We start from the raw sequence: 17,958 nt of genomic DNA on the forward strand, positions 1-17,958 counted from the left end.
AGCCAATATTCTAACACTCTTAGGGATTTCATCATTGAATTATTTGCACAGAATTATTTTAACAATTTTCTTCAACTAACTCTTGAGAAAAGCTGCTAATAGCAAAACTAACCAACATTCATTTCCCTTTTTTCCCCTTCTAACAATCTAATGTTGACAGTATGAGAGAGAGCAACTTATATTTAAAAAATAAACTAGAGAATGAACATTAAAACAAACCTTAAACATATCTCGAAGATTAAACATGTAGTGACATTTTGTTGGAGTTGGCAACATATTCTGACGTACTTGATGGTATATAGCTAGGGAACAAGATATTATCTGATCCTTACTTTTCTGAACTTCAGGTGTGAAGTTATTGATGGAGAAATAAATTCCCAAATGAGCCTTTAAAAAGAAATGTTATAATTTAGTTTGCCAAAAATTTTAGGTATAGACTACTTCTGGCTACCTTCCACTAAAAAGCAGACTTGTGTATTATAATAGAGGATTAATTTCATTAAATGTTAAAATTAAAATCCATTCAACATAGGATGGTAGATTAGTAAAAACAAAACACTCTAGGGGTTGCAAACTGGAGAAAATTCCATTTGGTGCTAGTCTGTTGAATGGTCTAAAAGGATGTGATACATTTTCTCTGGGGACAATTTATGCTTCACCTCCGTATACACCAGGTGTGCTGGGAATTCCTCTATCTCCTTGCTCTCCAGGAGATGTTATAGGAAGTGTAAACTAACAAAACTGTTACCTCAGTCTGGATTGATGATACAGGTATACATTCTTCGAAAAATTCTGAAATATCTTACTGGAAAGATGACTCAACTTGAAATCTAGTGTGACTAGAAAAATAAATCTTAAGCAAGATTAGGAAATTCATCAACACGAATCTTGTTTTCTTCTTTAATATAAAATTCAAAGATTCATTTTTAAACTCAAGTTTTCAAAAAGCACTTGGTAATTCTGATACAGTTGGTAAATAGTTCACACCTGAAAAAAAATCCTGTTTTAGAAGAAAGTCTACCTGTATGCCAACTGGGACCAAGGTAATAGTTTGTGTAGCATTTTGTTATTCCATAACAAAATGAAAAGAGCAAATCAATTCTGGCAAAAATCAGGGTATGTGTGTTAAAAATGCAGATTCCTGCATGCTAGGCCAGATATACTGGATCAGAATCTCTGAGGATAAAGTCCTAAAATCTACATTTTAACGTGCATTGGACATGCACCACAAGTGTTTATTTTACACACAATAACTTGTGCTTTTGATATGTAGAACCAAATTATAATAGGCCAGAAAACATAGGGGGAAATAAAATCTATCCCCTTAAAGTAATTTTCTTTCAATATTAGTGGATTTAAGTTCTCGTATTTTTCCTTATTCTAGGGAATTAATTTTTTTCAGTAGAAAATGAACTAGATGTGTTACCTGGAAAATAGTACATAAGATGTCTTGTGAAGGATGAGGTAATACCAGCATGGAAAAGTGTTTGAGAAGACGTGGGCTGATATCATTCACAACTGGAACACAAGCTGCAACTATAGACAGATCTTGAATATTCTGTGATAAGGATAAAAAGGAAGAGTAACTGAATGTATCTGTAAGAAGTGAAGTATGCACCTACGTCTCTGTCCCAAATTGGACAAAACATTTAAAAACATTTAGACAAAAAGATTTAATTACTATTTATTGCAAAAACAAAGATTACAGTGGTAAAAGAAATCTATCTTAGAAATAACCCATCCTAAAATATAATTTCAAGATACATTATTTCTTGAAGGCTTTCTAAATGTCATCAGGAAATGGTCCTGTTTTTTAAAATTATTATACTTTAAATTCTAGGGTACATGTGCACAATGTGCAGGTTTGTTATATATGTATACATGTGCCATGTTGGTGTGCTGCACCCATTAACTCGTCATTTACATTAGGTATACCTCCTAATGCTATCCCCCCCTCCCCCCACCCCACAACAGGCCCTGGTGTGTGAGGTTCCCCATTCTGTGTCCAAGTGTTCTCATTGTTCAATTCCCACCTATGAGTGAGAACATGTGGTGTTTGGTTTTCTGTCCTTGCAACAGTTTGCTCAGAATGATGGTTTCCAGCTTCATCCATGTCCCTACAAAGGACATGAACTCATCCTTTTTTATGGCTGCATAGTATTCCATGGTGTATATGCACCATATTTTCTTAATCCAGTCAATCATTGATGGACATTTGGGTTGGTTCCAAGTCTTTGCTATTGTGAATAGTGCCACAATAAACATACGTGTGCATGTGTCTTCATAGCAGCATGATTTATAATCCTTTCGGTATATACCCAGTAATGGGATGGCTGAGTCAAATGGTATTTGTAGTTCTAGATCCTTGAGGAATCGCCACACTGTCTTCCACAATGGCTGAACTAGTTTACATCCCACCAACAGTGTAAAAGTGTTCCTATTTGTCCACATCCTCTCCAGCACCTGTTGTTTCCTGACTTTTTAATGATCGCCATTCTAACTGGTGTGAGATGGTATCTCACTGTGGTTTGCATTTCTCTGATGGCCAGTGATGATGAGCATTTTTTCATGTGTCTTTTGGCTGCATAAATGTCTTCTTTTGAGAAGTGTCTGTTCATATCCTTTGCCCACTTTTTAATAGGGTTGTTTGATTTTTTCTTGTAAATTTGTTTGAGTTCTTTGTAGATTCTGGATATTAGCCCTTTGTCAGATGGGTAGATTGTAAAAATTTTCTCCCATTCTGTAGGTTGTCTGTTCACTCTGATGGTAGTTTCTTTTGCTGTGCAGAAGCTCTTTCGTTTAATTAGATCCCATTTGTCAATTTTGGCTTTTGTTGCCATTGCTTTTGGTGTTTTAGACATGAAGTCCTTGGCCATGCCTATGTCCTGAATGGTATTGCCTAGGTTTTCTTCTAGGGTTTTTATGGTTTTAGGTCTAACATTTAAGTCTTTAATCCATCTTGAATTAATTTTTATATAAGGTGTAAGGAAGGGATCCAGTTTCAGCTTTCTACATATGGCTAGCCAGTTTTCCCAGCACCATTTATTAAATAGGGAATCCTTACCCCATTTCTTGTTTTTGTCAGGTTTGTCAAAGATCAGATGGTTGTAGATGTGTGGCATTATTTCTGAGGGCTCTGTTCTGTTCCACTGGTCTACATCTCTGTTGTGGTACCAGCACCATGCTGTTTTGGTTACGGTAGCCTTGTAGTATAGTTTGAAGTCAGGTAGCGTGATGCCTCCAGCTTTGTTCTTTTGGCTTAGGACTGTCTTGGCAATGCGGGCTCTTTTTTGGTTCCATATGAACTTTGAAGTAGTTTTTTCCAGTTCTGTGAAGAAAGTCATTGGTAGCTTGATGGGGATGGCATTGAATCTATAAATTACCTTGGGCAGTATGACCATTTTCACAATATTGATTCTTCCTATCCATGAGCATGGAAGGTTCTTCCATTTGTTTGTGTCCTCTTTTATTTCGTTGAGCAGTGGTTTGTAGTTCTCCTTGAAGAGGTCCTTCACATCCCTTGTAAGTTGGATTCCTAGGTATTTTATTCTCTTTGAAGCAATTGTGAATGGGAGTTCACTCATGATTTGGCTCTCTGTTTGTCTGTTATTGGTGTATAGGAATGCTTGTGATTTTTGCACAGTGATTTTGTATCCTGAGACTTTGCTGAAGTTGCTTATCAGCTTAAGGAGATTTTGGGCTGAGACGATGGGGTTTTCTAAATATACAATCATGTCATCTGCAAACAAGGACAATTTGACTTCTGCTTTTCCTAATTTAATACGCTTTATTTATTTCTCCTGCCTGATTGCCCTGGCCAGAACTTCCAACACTATGTTGAATAGGAGTGGTGAGAGAGGGCATCCCTGTCTTGTGCCAGTTTTCAAAGGGAATGCTTCCAGTTTTTGCCCATTCAGTATGATATTGGCTGTGGGTTTGTCATAAAGAGCTCTTATTATTTTGAGATACGTCCCAGCAATACCTAATTTATTGAGAGTGTTTAGCATGAAGGGTTATTGAATTTTGTCAAAGGCCTTTTCTGTATCTATTGAGATAATCATGTGGTTTTTGTCTTTGGCTCTGTTTATATGATGGATTATGTTTATTGATTTAAAAACAAAACAAAACAAAAAGAGCAATCATTAAAAAATAAGCAATATGTTATTGAGGTTAGCAAAGAAGCTTCTGGTTATAAGTGAGAAATCAGAAGAGCCAACTGAGTGTGTCTCTAGAATGGCCAGGCTTTGTTCCTGCTTATGCCCAGGCTCAAGGCCACAGCAATCCCATAAAAGGCCTGCTGTGACTATTTTCTGGTCAGTTCAGGGAACTTGTCCAGGCTGGGCATTCCAGACCCTATTTCCTGCCTTCTCTTTTTTCTAGTCTCCTGGATTATCCCTGGTGGGCTGCACCTGGATTCTTCCCCTCTGCCTTGGCTCGAGGGTTGTTTCAGTCTGACTGACGTCTGACCTGATAGCGCTCACATGCCAGTTTGCCTTATTCAGGATCCTGGGCCCAAGTTTGTCTGAGACATGAAACCATTTGTAATGCAACCACTTAATTTTATAGATGAGGAATCTGAGGCCTAGAAAGTTTAAGTGGCAGTCAGTTCTGAAATATATGGCTTATGATTTCCAGAGAAGGACCCGAACAGAGAGAAAAGTGCATTTGAATTTCTATATTTGTTTTAAAAGTAAGCCATTCTGGCCGGGCATGGTGGCTCACGCCTGTAATCCCAGCACTTTGGAAGGCTGAGGTGGGCAGATCACGAGGTCAGATCGAGACCATCCTGGCTAACATGGTGAAACCCCATTTCTACCAAAACTACAAAAAACTAGCTGGGCGTGGTGGTGGGCACCTGTAGTCCCAGCTACTAGGGAGGCTGAGGCAGGAGAATGGCGTGAACCTGGGAGGCGGTGTTTGCAGTGAGCCGTGATTGTGCCACTGCACTCCAGCCTGGTGACAGAGCGAGATTCCATCTCAAAAAAAAAAAAAAAAAAAAAGGAAGCCATTCTGATTTAGGTTCAATGTAACAAAAATAATTGCACAGAAATACCACCTTGGGAATTTTTTTTGACTGTGATATTCCTTAAAATGCTGTATCTGTGATCTTAAGATAAAGATGTAGGGTAATCTTATATAGACATTAAGGATGTATCTGGTGGGCCACATTTTCACTGGCTTTTCTCACAACTAACTAAAATTTGATGCATGGAAAAATTTGATTAACTACTGATGCAGTTAACAATAATGAGCATTATTTGACTCAGAAACCAAATCTCGAGGACATACATGCAATTTTTACTAAGATTTAAACCTATTAAAAGTAGGATCTCTATAAACCCGTGGACCTACATTGCAAATATATGATTAATATAGTTAGTTTAGGGTCTCAACTTTGCTTAACATGTCCATATGGCCAGAATTTCTAACTTTCTCAAGTAATTCACTCAACATTGTTATAAACATTAATTTAGTGTAAGAAATAATACTTAATGTGAACAAAATCTTAGTATATACTGTACCTTCCATGTATTTTTTTCAGTATCATAAACTCCTCCCAAATCTAACAATTGTCTTATCAATTCCAGGGGTGGCTGTGCTCCATATGTATCTGATACTGGCATATTAATATCATCAATAAATATTAGAATCTTAAGAAAGACAAAAGGTTTTAAACATATATATTAGTACACCTTTCTTTAAATTATGAATTAGGAATATTATGGTTAGGGGTAAGCACAAATTAGGAATATTATGCTATGGAGTAAGCACAAAATCATATGTCTGATTTCCTATTTAAAAACAGCAGAATGAATTCTATTTGGAAGATACGATTTTTAAAAACAGTAAGTTTTCAAAATAGCAGACACTCTATTCACCTTCTATAAATCTATAATAATTATGTCTGACAATAGTTAGAAATGTATTTGATGCTGGATAAAGCAATATAATTATGGCTATTACACAGGAACATGGCTATTTTTCATTCAAGATTTACTTACTGAGTGCCTACTATTGGCAAGGCACTATTATAGTATTTAGCTGTTTATTCCATATGCACCCTGGTTTAGGAATAAGGCTATCATCTGGAACTAGACTTAAAAAATTCTGCTGCAAATGCTGTTGTCATGAACAACAAGCAGAAAATTCAGACACATTTCCAAATTTTAAACCTGTGTTAATGTCCACCTTTGAAAATATTGTGCATTGAAGTGTACTGATTGTAATCTCTGTGTGCACTAGCTCCTTTAGACTGTATTTATTTTTGCAAAAGAAGCAATGTAAAAAACCCACAAATAGACATATGTTTGGAATTACGTAATTACCTAATTTGTAACTGTCAATATATACATATATTTAGTAAGACACTCAGTTTCTCCCCTTTTGTATCACAAACTATCTGAAATTTCTCTTGCTTGCATTTTCTATTGGTATGATTAGGTTGCTCAGTTATTCACCTTTTCAAAATCCCTAAAGTTTACCTATGTAGGCAAAGACCAAGTTTATCTGTGTCTTCATTTAAAATCAAGGAAATCTGAAGCAAACCCTTAAAAGCTCCTGAAATTGAATTGAAACTCTTAGAGTCCCAAGCCATGGTCACAGGAAGAAAGTGTGGTAGAATATATAGTAACAAAACAGTTGGCATCTAACCCATTTTCCAGTCTACTTGTCTTTAGCAAGATTTCAGTAGCTTCTTTTGGCCTTAATAATTCTGAATCAGTATAATTCAACATATTGGAAATAAAATAATATTGATCTGAAAATCAAAGTTTCTGTTATACATTGCATCTTCTATGATGTTCAAAAGTGTGTGTTACACAAATATTTTTCTTCTGATTAGTATTAATTAAAATAAACTATCACTTGACTAGCCTAAGCAGATTATTGAACAGGTATGAGAGGTGTTTTACCCGGTTGTTTTTTGGTGCTCCAAGAGTATCTTTAGTTCTTCTTATTAACTTCTTAAGAATCATCTCCTTGGTTTTGGCAGCTGTTATATTGGTGCTAAAATTTATTGTAGAGACTACAACTCCTTTATGATCATTATTTTTAAGTAACTTTTTATTAGTTCTAACTTCTGGCTTTTTAGTGGGATTATCTGTGATGCCAAACATGGAAAGAAAAAACAAATTCAGGACACTTTAAGAACATTTTTGCCTTATTTTAATGTGTCATGAAATTTGAAAATTACATAATCTTACTATTTTGTTGTCATTTTCAAGAAATTACTCCGATAGAACTTTGGAATATTTCTTTGCTATTTTATGGTAAACAGCATCTCTGCAACCAAGTGCAACAGTACAAAAGCTCAAAGAGTCCTCCATACATTTATGCACGACAGACACATACAACTTTTTAAGATCTAAAAGCAGCATGCAGCTGTCTGCACTAATGGCATTAAAATTATGGTATATTCCCTGAGTGAGGATCATCCAGAGGCTATAGCTACAGCAACTTAAAAGTGAAAACAAAACCAAAACCTCTTCTGGCAAGATTTGGTGGTGTGGCATCCTTCCCCTTTATACAGCTATCTCTAGGCCATTCCATCTTTTCCTTTTGAGAAATGGAGTTGCTGTTCCCAAAACTAGTGAGTCAGAATTTTCAAGGATGAGGCTCCTGAAACTCCACATATGTTTCTATTGCATGGCCTGATTTGAGAAGTCCTACAGAATCATACCTTTTCTATTGCAGTATGTCTAAAAGCATCAAACAGTAGAATAGACAGATATTGCCTTTAATTACTTCTAGACTTAGTCTACTCTTCCACTGATATATCCACCAAGTATCAGGTAATGTACCTATTATATCAGCAGATGTAATACTCCTCTACCAGAACCATTCTAACTTTTGAGTAGGACAGAACAGTTTGAGAGGGTGTGGGATAGTTTTTGAGACTTTTTATATTAAATTACCAATTGAAATTATTATTCTGAGATCCATGAATATAAGAAATAATATACACATGGTTGTGAAGTTTTGAAACATAGCATAGCTTTGAGACTGTACTATAATATATACCTGAACTTCCAGTTGCTGTCTTATGAGTTTCAGGAATCAAGATGGTGATATTCTGTTTTAGGCTACTGGAATGAAATATTTTAAGGATTCAAAATTAGTTTGTTTACCATAATAGGTATATTAAACAACAACAAAAAAGTAACAGCATATTGTGAATTTTACTTCTAACTCTTACAAGAAAATTTTTTTTTCTGTTTCCACCTTTTCAGATGAAATTAGTGTCACCATAAGAACTTATACCAAACTGAACAAAACATAAGCTAACTTTATAAAACAAACTGGGCAAATTCCCAGGATGCCAGACGGTTGGATATTTTCTCTGGATAGTAAGCCATTACCTCACTTATCCCTTTATAAAATGTGATTTGCCTTACGGATCACTCAGCAAAGACCCATTCATCTTATTTTGGTCTTGTTTCTAGGTGTTTGTTTTTCTCATGTTTGATAGAAAATAGTTGTCTTTCTCTATTGTTAAAACTCACTTCAGCTTAAATATTGAGTATACAGTAAAACTGACTTTTTTCCAGTCTCCATTATTTATGATACTTAGATAAAGAATGATTTTTATTGTATTAAATATTTCAAAATTATTTCTCAGATGTTTAAGGCCTTATTTAAGTGTAGTAGGATTCTATTCCAAAATCATTAGTGTAAGACATAGATGATGGTGGCTTGGACTAAAAGAGGCATTGGAAAAGAAGCAGAGGAAATCAAGATATATGTGAAGATAGAACAGACATGACTAGTAGAATATTAGATGTAGTGCAGGGCAAAAATGGGGACCTAGGGATTGGGAGGAATCAGATGGGCTATAAGAGATAGATTGGTGAGAGGAAAGGGGGAAATTCAAAGATGATTCCTAGGTCTCAGGCTTGAATAACTGGGTCCCGTTTATTGAGATAAGAAGCACTAGAGGAAGGATAGGTTTGGAAGAGAAATCAAGAGTTATGTTTTGGTTATGTTAAGATTGAAATGTTTATAAGATATCCAAGTATTTTATATATATACACATGTATATATGTGTGTATATATGTATATATACGTGTATATATATCTCTCTCTCGCATAGTAGCATATATGTGTCTAATGATTAGAGGAAAAGTCTGATATGTGCATTTCCACAATTCCATCTTCTTATGTAATTCAAACAATACTAGGCTTCTCTAATATTTTAACAGGCTTGGGAACTTAAAACATTTTTAGTTTTATTTTCATAAGGTAGATTTACTGTTTGTTCTTTTTTTTTTCTTCAGGAAGAAACACATAGAATGACAGAGACAAAGTTATTTGTCAAGAGCATTTTAACATTTGATGACCATACTGCCCAAGCAATCTACAGATTTAATGCAATTCTTATAAAAAATATCAATGTCATTTTTCACAGGATTAAAAAAATACTAAAATTTATACGGAATCAAAGACAGACTGAATAGCCAAAGCAATCCTAAGCAAAAAGAACAAACTTAGAGGCATCACATTACCCAACTTCAGATTATACTACAAGGCTATAGTAATCAAAACAGGATGGTACTGGTATAAAAGTAGACACATAGATCAATGGAACAAAACAGAGAACCCAGAAATAAAGCGAAATACTTACAACCAACTGATCTTTGACAAATCAGACAAAAACATACACTGGGGAAATACACTCTATTCAAAAATGGTGCTGGGAAAATTGGATAGCCACATATAGAAGAATGAAACTGGATTCCTATCTCTTACTGTGTGCAAAAATGATCTCAACATGGATTAAAGACTTAAATGTAAGACCTGAAACCATAAGAATTCTAGAAAAAAACCTAGGAAAAACTCTTCTGGACATTGGCCTAGGCAAATAATTTATGACTAAGACACCAAAGGCAAATGCAACAAAAACTAAAATAAATAAATGGAACCTAATTAAACTAAGAAGCTTCTGCACAGCAAAAGAAATAATAAACAGAGTACACAGACAACATACAGAATGGGAGAAAATATTTGCAAACTATGCATCTGACAAAGGACTAATATCTAGAATCTACAAGGAACTCAAACAAATTAGCAAGAAAAAAAGAAACCCATTAAAAGGCAGGCAAATGACATGAACAGCCACTTGTCAAAAGAAGAATAGAGTATTTTTACATTTGATAAGAAGGACATATATTTCTAAGGCAACAAAAACCAATATTATGGAAAGCTTTATTTGTATGTTTTAGGTGCATTTTCCCGGAAGGAAAATAGTTTATAGCCGCCCTTTATATAAAAAAAATCGACTTAAAATTTGGTTATTTTAAAAATAAATGTAAGAATTTCTCATTTAGACAAGATTGGGCACTTTCAGGGTGGTATGGGTAGAATTTCTCATTTAAAGAAATGAATCTAGTTGTTAATACTTTCGAAAAGTAAATATTTTCTTCTAAATAGAAAATAGGAATGGCCAATCATAGTAAAGAAATTGAATCAGTAATAAAGTGTCCCATCAAAGAAAAGCCCAGAATTGGATGGTTTATGCTGAATTCTACCAATTATTTAAAGGGGAACTAATACCACTCCTCCAACTCTTCCAAAACATTGAAGTGGAGGGAATACTGCCAAACTCATTTCACAAGGCCAGCATTATCCTAATACCAAAGCCAGAAAAGAACATTACAAGAACAGACAATTACAGACCAATATCCCTGATGAACATAGATGCAAAAATCCTCAAAAGACTAATAAAACCAAATTCAATAGTATACTAAAAGGATTATTCACCATGATCAAGTGGGGATTTATCCCTAAGATAATTTCATGTATGATTCAACATGTACAAATCAATAAATGTGATATCCCATATTAACAGAATGAAAGACAAAAACTATAAGGTCATCTTAATAAATACAGATGAAGCATTTGACAAAATTGAATACCTTTTCATAAAAAATTCTCAACAAGTTAGGTATAGAAGGAATGCATTTCAACACAATAAAGGGCCAAGTCTGATATATCACAGCTAACATCATACTCAGTAGTCAAAAGCTGAAAGCTATTCCTCTGTGATCAGGAACCAGACAAGGATACCCACTCTCACTACTTCTTTTCAACATAGAACTGGAAGTCCTAGCCAGAGCAATTAGGCAAGGAAAGAAATAAAAGGCATCCAAATAGGAAAAGAAGAAGTGAAATTGTCCGCTTGCTGATTAAGTGATCTTATTAATAGAGACCCTAAAGATGCCACCAAAAAACTGTTAGAACTGATCAATGAATGCAATAAAGTTGCAAGATATACAAACTCAACATACAAAAATTAGTCACATTTCTATAAGCCAACAATGAACTACCTGAAAAAGAAAGAAAACAATTCCATTTACAATACTGTTAAAAAAGACCATTAAAAGAGTACTTAAGGGTAAATATAACCAGAAGGTGAAAATTCTGTATATTGAAAACTATAAAACATTGATGAAATAAATTTAACAAAACACAAATAAGTGGAAAGATATCCTGTGTTCATGGATTGAAAGAATTAATATTGTTAAAATATCTATACTACCCAAAGCGAGCTACAGATTCAATGCAATCTCTACCAAAATTCCAACATCATTTTTCATTTTGCCAGTGGAACCAGAAAAGATCCCGAATAGCCAAAGCAATCTTGAGGAGGGGGAAAAAAAAAAGCTTGTGGCATCACCCTACCTGATTTCAAAATATACTACAAAGCTATAGTAATCAAAACAACATGGCATTGGCATAATAACGAACATATAGACCAATGAAACGGGATAAAGGGCCCAGAAATAAACCCACACATTTACAATCAATTGCTTTGGCTATTCTGCACTCCTGTGTTCATTGCAGCATTATTCACAACAGACAAGATATAGGCTCACCCTAAGTGTTCAATGGCTGAATGGATTTTTTTTTTTGTGAGATGGAGTCTTGCTCTGTTGCCCAGGCTGGAGTGCAATGGCGCAATCTTGGTTCACTGCAACCTCCACCTCCTGAGTTCAAGTGACTCTCCTGCCTCAGTCTTCCGAGTAGCTGGGATTACAGGCACCTGCCACCACACCCAGCTAATATTTTGTATTTTTAGTGGAGACAGGGTTTCACCATGTTGGTCAGGCTGGTCTCAAACTCCTGACCTCAGGTGATCCACCTGCCTCTGCCTCCTAAAGTGCTGGGATTACAGGCGTGAAACACTGTACCCAGCCTGAATGGATTTTTAAAATGTGGTGTCTGTGTGTGTGTATATATATATATAATGGAATACTATTTAGTCTTTTAAAGGAAGGCAATCTTGTCATTTAAATGGATTTTTAAAATGTGAATATATACACATATTCCATTATATATACGATGAAGTACTATTCAGTCTCTAAAAAGAAGGAAATTCTGTCATTTGTAACAACATGGATGAACCTGGAGGACATTATGCTAGTGAAATAAGCCAGGCACAGAAAGACAAATACTATATAATCTCATTTATATGTGGATTCTAAACAAGTCTAACTCATAGAAGCAGAGAGTAGACTAGTGGTTGCCAGGGACAATAGGTGAGGTGGGAAGGAATGGGGAGATGTTGGTCAAAGGGTACAAAGTTTCAGTTAGACAAGCAGAATAAGAATTCGACATCTATTGCACAGCATGGTGACCATAGTTAATAATGTGTTGTATATTTCAAAATTCCTAAAAAATAGATTTTAATTGTTCTCACTAAAAAATCATAAGTATGTGAGGTAATGGTATGTGAATTACATGATATAATCATTCCTCAATGTGTATATACATCAAAGCATCACATTGTACCCCATAAATACAATTATCATTTGTCAATTAAAAATAAAAGTTTAAATGGAAAAAATAAAAGAGAAATCAGGAAAAAAAGGATTTTCTTCTTATCTCCTCTTTTGAATGATCCTGCATTTTTACATAACAGATTTGCTTTTTTTAAAAACAGGCATATGTATATATTAAAGCATACTTTTTAAAATCAGACAAATCAAATTTAGAAGTTAGTATATACAACCTTGATTTTTTTATTTCACTATATAATAGGGTGTCTCCTAAAATTGAACCATGTTTTATGTCAAATGCTCCTGGACCCTCTAGCTTTTCAAGCATTTGATTAATGGCAGCAGTTTTCCCAACACCAGATTCTCCTAAGGGAAAAAATACATAAGGTTAGATGTATATGCAAGAAAATGATACATGTTAACACATTAAAATGAACCAATAACATTCTCCCTCAATTGAAAATTGCATAAAAAGTGTGTTTTTGTTCTTCCCTTTTAAAAAAATGTGGTTAAGAGTGGTTAAATGAGGAAGTTAATATAAAACCCTCTCAAATTGTTTGAATTATTTACACCTCTTACAAAAGAATAGATTAAGAGTTAACTATTATTTTTATCTAATGTTCATGCTAATCCTTTAGCACAGAACTACAACATGAAACATAATTCCTTAAAAATTTCTGCCAACCCAATTTGAGGAAGAAATTTGATGATAAACTTTTTGTTCAATCAGAGTAGGGACTCTGTAATGATTTTACAATTCATTAAGTATTAAAGTAAAGATAAGTATTTTCTTAGACAAAATTAGAGGCAAGGTATGTGTTATCTGAGAGTTACATTGCCTTAATTCTCTGCATACGGAACTGGGAAAATGATACTATTGCCTCTGGTGCTATGCAACACAAGTTAGATAATTGGAAAAGGTAATTGATGGGTTGAAATACGCATTAAAAGAGAGTAGGAGCTGTATTGAATTACTATTTTGATAATGGTAAAAGATAGAAAAATCTTAATATTGGATTGGGGAATCCCATTGAATGTGTACATGTAAGTAAACCAATCAATGTTACCAATAAGAACCTCAGCCCACAGGCTACAGAGGCCAAACATATATTATTAATATAATAGCTCTACTTCTGGAATTTCTCCTGCAGGTAATGAAAAGATGAAAAAGATTTATAATGTCCTATTTTGGCAAATATGTGGAAAAATGGGTGTTCATAAACTACTGGTAAGAAAATAAATTAATATAGTAACCAAAACTTTTCAGCGTATATTTTTTTCCTACTTACAAAATAAGATAGTTAGACCAAATATCTGTAAATCTTTTTCTAACTCTGAAATTCTCCTTCTATTAAATATTTGTAATACCTGTGAGAAGTACAGGGCAGGAATTCTTTAAAAGAAGGCTCATGAGAAAAGAAAGGCATGTTGTGTCTCTGGTAGCGGTATAATTAATGCATTCTCCACATTCTGTTATCTTCAAGAAGTTTCCGCCAGATCTTTGAAGGTTAGTTGGTAATGAAGTTCCTAAGTTAAAATTTTAAAAAAAGTTTCAAATGACCTAGAAAGCACTATTCACCTCATTTTTTTTTTAAGTCATTAGGATTATTTTATTTTCATTAATCGTATATATGAAAAGTACATGGCTGGCTGGGCACGGTGGCTCACGCCTGTAATCCCAGCACTTTGGGAGGCCAAGGCTGGCAGATCAGGAGTTCAGGAGATCGAGACCATCCTGGCTAACGCGGTGAAACCCCATCTCTACTAAAAATACAAAAAATTAGCCGGGTGTGGTGGCAGGCGCCTGCAGTCCCAGCTACTCGGGAGGCTGAGGCAGAAGAATGGCCTGAACCCAGGAGGCGGAGCTTGCAGTGAGCCGAGATTGCGCCACTGCACTCCAGCCTGGGCGACAGAGACTCCGTCTCAAAAAAAAAAAAGAAAGAAAAAAAAGAAAAGAAAAGTACATGGCTATGCAGAAATAAAATATGTTAAGATTTGTTTCAGGAAAATGTAATCATGTCACAATATAGTCAATCATAAAAGTTATTAGTTCATTACTCTTAAAAGTCTTCCTATTCCTGAGAAAACTCCATTGATTATGTCCAGGAGTTCCTAAATGTCGCATGTATTGGAGAAGCAATCATTTCCACTAAATTAAAGTCATTCTGCAAGTCACTTTCATCATCACTTTCATTACCACAGAGGACACTAGAGGCACTTTTAGCTGCTCAACAGAAATTCATGCATTTCCACATTATAGCAGTTCTCCAGTGGTGGATGCCCTAACCCTGGAGAGGTCAAAGCAGTGACGCAGTCTATGGTGGACTGGATGTATTCACCTAATTTTTAGGTCCTCAATACATAATAATTTCTGGAAAAGTCTGCACATTACAAAACAATTTAAACATACATAAATAAGCCAAAATTGTTACAAGTGCCTGGGGGTCTCTGCTGATCTCAGAAATTATCCCTCACTCACACTCTTTCTGACTTTGATGTGGACAGTTAGTGCTATCAATTTTCCTCTTAAAATGCTTTAGTTGTGTGCCAGAGATTCTGTCTTTATCTATTTTTTTTTTAAATAGCAAATGGGCTCCTGGTCTTTTACTTTGATTTGTAAAGGCCCTTTATATATTAAGCAAATTAGCTCTTGTAATCTGCTTGGTGTTTTATGTAAGTACTCTGATTATTATATTTGACTGAGCTAATCTGTCCTCATTATTTCCTGGCTACTCTTACTCTCTTACTTGTTTAACATTTCTGTATGGAATTTGGAATCAGCTTCTCTAGTCCTTACCACACCTATAATGTGGTATGTTTATTGGAATTATCTTTACTTCATGGATTAATTTAGGAAGAATTAACCCATTTAGGATGATAGCTTTTCTCCAAGAACATGGCATGCTTTTTTATTTCTATGTCTCAAGAATGTTTCCAAGTTTTCTTCATATTGATTTTTGCATATTTCTCGTTAAACTTAGTTTTCTGTATTTCATCTTTTAAAAAATTTTGCTTTTGCCATTTTATTTTATTTTATTTATTTATTTTCTTACCCAATCCTGCCGCAGTTGACCCCAAATCCATCCCACAGAAGCAAAGCCAATCTTGCAATGTTTACTTCCGGCTTTCTACCCTACTCCAGCCACCACTGTGGTAACTTCTGGATGACCAACACGTGCGCACTAATTCTCTCTGTTTTTGCCACTTTAAATAAGATCTTTTCTTTTATTATTTACCTTGTAACTGGTTGTTGTTTGTATATGTGTGGAAGATTAGTTTTACACATTGTTTTGTAATTAGACTAAAACTAAATTCTCTTATTGCTTATAGTAGTTTTAAGTTGATCCTTTGGTTTTCCAGATATTTTATTATAACTTCTGCAAATAATTAAAATTTAATCACTTATTTTCCAAATTTCTATCTCTAATTCCTCTTTTTAATTGCATTGGCTCGTATACACAAAACAGCATTGAGTTAAAAATTGGATTTTAATGGTAATGCTTCAAGTATTTCCCCTTAAGTAGACTCTGTTGTTATTGTTATTGAACTTTTAACTTCTGTTGTATTTTTCATTTCTAGAAGGTCTACTTGGTTCTTTTTCAAATTGTGTCAGCTTTTAATAGTTTCTCTGGCATTTCAGGTATTTTCTATCTTTCTTTTTATTTCTTTATAAATGGTAAGCATGGCTGTCTGAGAATATATACCTTTATTCTAGTCATCCAAGTCTCATTAATTTGTGGCTGCAATCTTGTTTCTGCTAATTATCTTTAAAGGGGTATTAAATTTGAAAATATTATTTGTAGGAATAATATAAAGTGTAGGATAATAGTTCCACTCTACAGAAAGTATGTCCATTGGCTTCTGACTGGATGCTGGGAGACTACTCAGGGATTCCCTTAATCCCAATTCAAGACTGGAGATTCCTTAGATGATGTAGGATAATGTATCTGGCCTCAGATTATGGGTACCTGGATATGTAAGGGCTTGTTTAATCCAGTTCACCTTCACATAGAGAGTGTAGCTCTTCATTAGCCCAGATTAAATTATACGTGTGTGTGTATGTGAGAAAGAGTGGAGGGAAGGAAGCTTTGATTTCTGACATCCTTAATCCTTGAATAGCCAACCTAATGATACAATGACTTGATTGATTCAATCAAAATCACATGTAATTCCTTAAATGGATATTGTAGCCTCAATAATTTCTATAAAGGAGAATTTTCAGCACTCTTAGTTGTGGATTGAACATTACTACAAAATTCACATTTAAACTCCTCAAACATTAGTGGAAATCAAAATAAAACACACAACTCTTAATCTGCAAGCAAATGTTTCCTTCCAATAACTACCCCCTGCCCATGATAACAAGAAAGAGAATTCTGTGTCATGGTCTGTCACATCAGTACTCAATATTGGGATTTACATATCAATATCTTATAAACCCTTAGAGTACGGATTCCAGAAGAGAGAGCCTCATTTTTTTTCCCCTTTCAGTTAGTTCCCTGTGCAAACACCCACACCAAAAGATCTTGTCTAAACATAGTTCTGACTACTTTGTTCTTTGTTTTCTTATACTCAGTAGTCGCTACCATGAGGTGAGTTGAAACAATAGGTTTGGGTGCGTAGGCAATACCTCAATTTGACCTTTGCTGTTGAGCTGGCTGCTACCTAGTAGACAGCATCTAATGTGAGGCTCTGGAGAAAAACTTAGGTCCACAGTCTTCCTTTTGATATTTGGGGGACAGAAACAGTTAACATTTTTGAAACTATGAGAGCCCAATATACTGGACTCTCAGTTTTAGATTGTAGGCTTCAGGTAGAGAGAGTCTCCCTTGCCTGAGCTCTATTATCTTTCATCTTTGCTTAAAAACTAGTTAGCTTTTATCTAAATTCATCCCTCTCTTATTGAACTTCAGTAAAAGTGACAAAAAGTAGCCAATTCACACCAACGTTTTGATCTTCCAGCCACTTTCCCTAGAGTTACAGCACATGGTCTGTCTCCCACATATCACAGCTAACAATGTTGCCAATTTTTTGGCCATGGCATATAAAGGATCACCTGTATTCACCTGCAACATTGTGTCTTCATTGCCCAGCATCTGACTTTTAAGTCAATGTCAGGTGTTTCAGGATTTTTTCTGTGATTGTGTCATTTCTAGCTACTGAAATGTGTATTAATTATGATACA

General features: G+C 34.9%; 1 protein-coding gene across 1 annotated transcript in view; it reads right to left on the minus strand.

The window, feature by feature from the left end:
* DNAH14 (dynein axonemal heavy chain 14) overlaps nt 1-17,958 on the minus strand; it is a 458,298-nt gene that overhangs the window by 124,903 nt on the left and 315,437 nt on the right. Inside the window, exons 45-51 of the mRNA XM_054659353.2 lie at nt 14,142-14,300; nt 13,007-13,139; nt 8,020-8,084; nt 6,912-7,099; nt 5,523-5,651; nt 1,427-1,558; nt 220-387 (exon numbers count right to left, since the gene is read on the minus strand). Coding sequence (XP_054515328.1) covers nt 220-387; nt 1,427-1,558; nt 5,523-5,651; nt 6,912-7,099; nt 8,020-8,084; nt 13,007-13,139; nt 14,142-14,300 — 974 coding nt within the window. The remainder of the gene's footprint in view (nt 1-219; nt 388-1,426; nt 1,559-5,522; nt 5,652-6,911; nt 7,100-8,019; nt 8,085-13,006; nt 13,140-14,141; nt 14,301-17,958) is intronic.

Source organism: Pan troglodytes, chromosome 1 (assembly GCF_028858775.2).
Source record: "Pan troglodytes isolate AG18354 chromosome 1, NHGRI_mPanTro3-v2.0_pri, whole genome shotgun sequence".
Lineage (NCBI taxonomy): Eukaryota > Metazoa > Chordata > Mammalia > Primates > Hominidae > Pan > Pan troglodytes.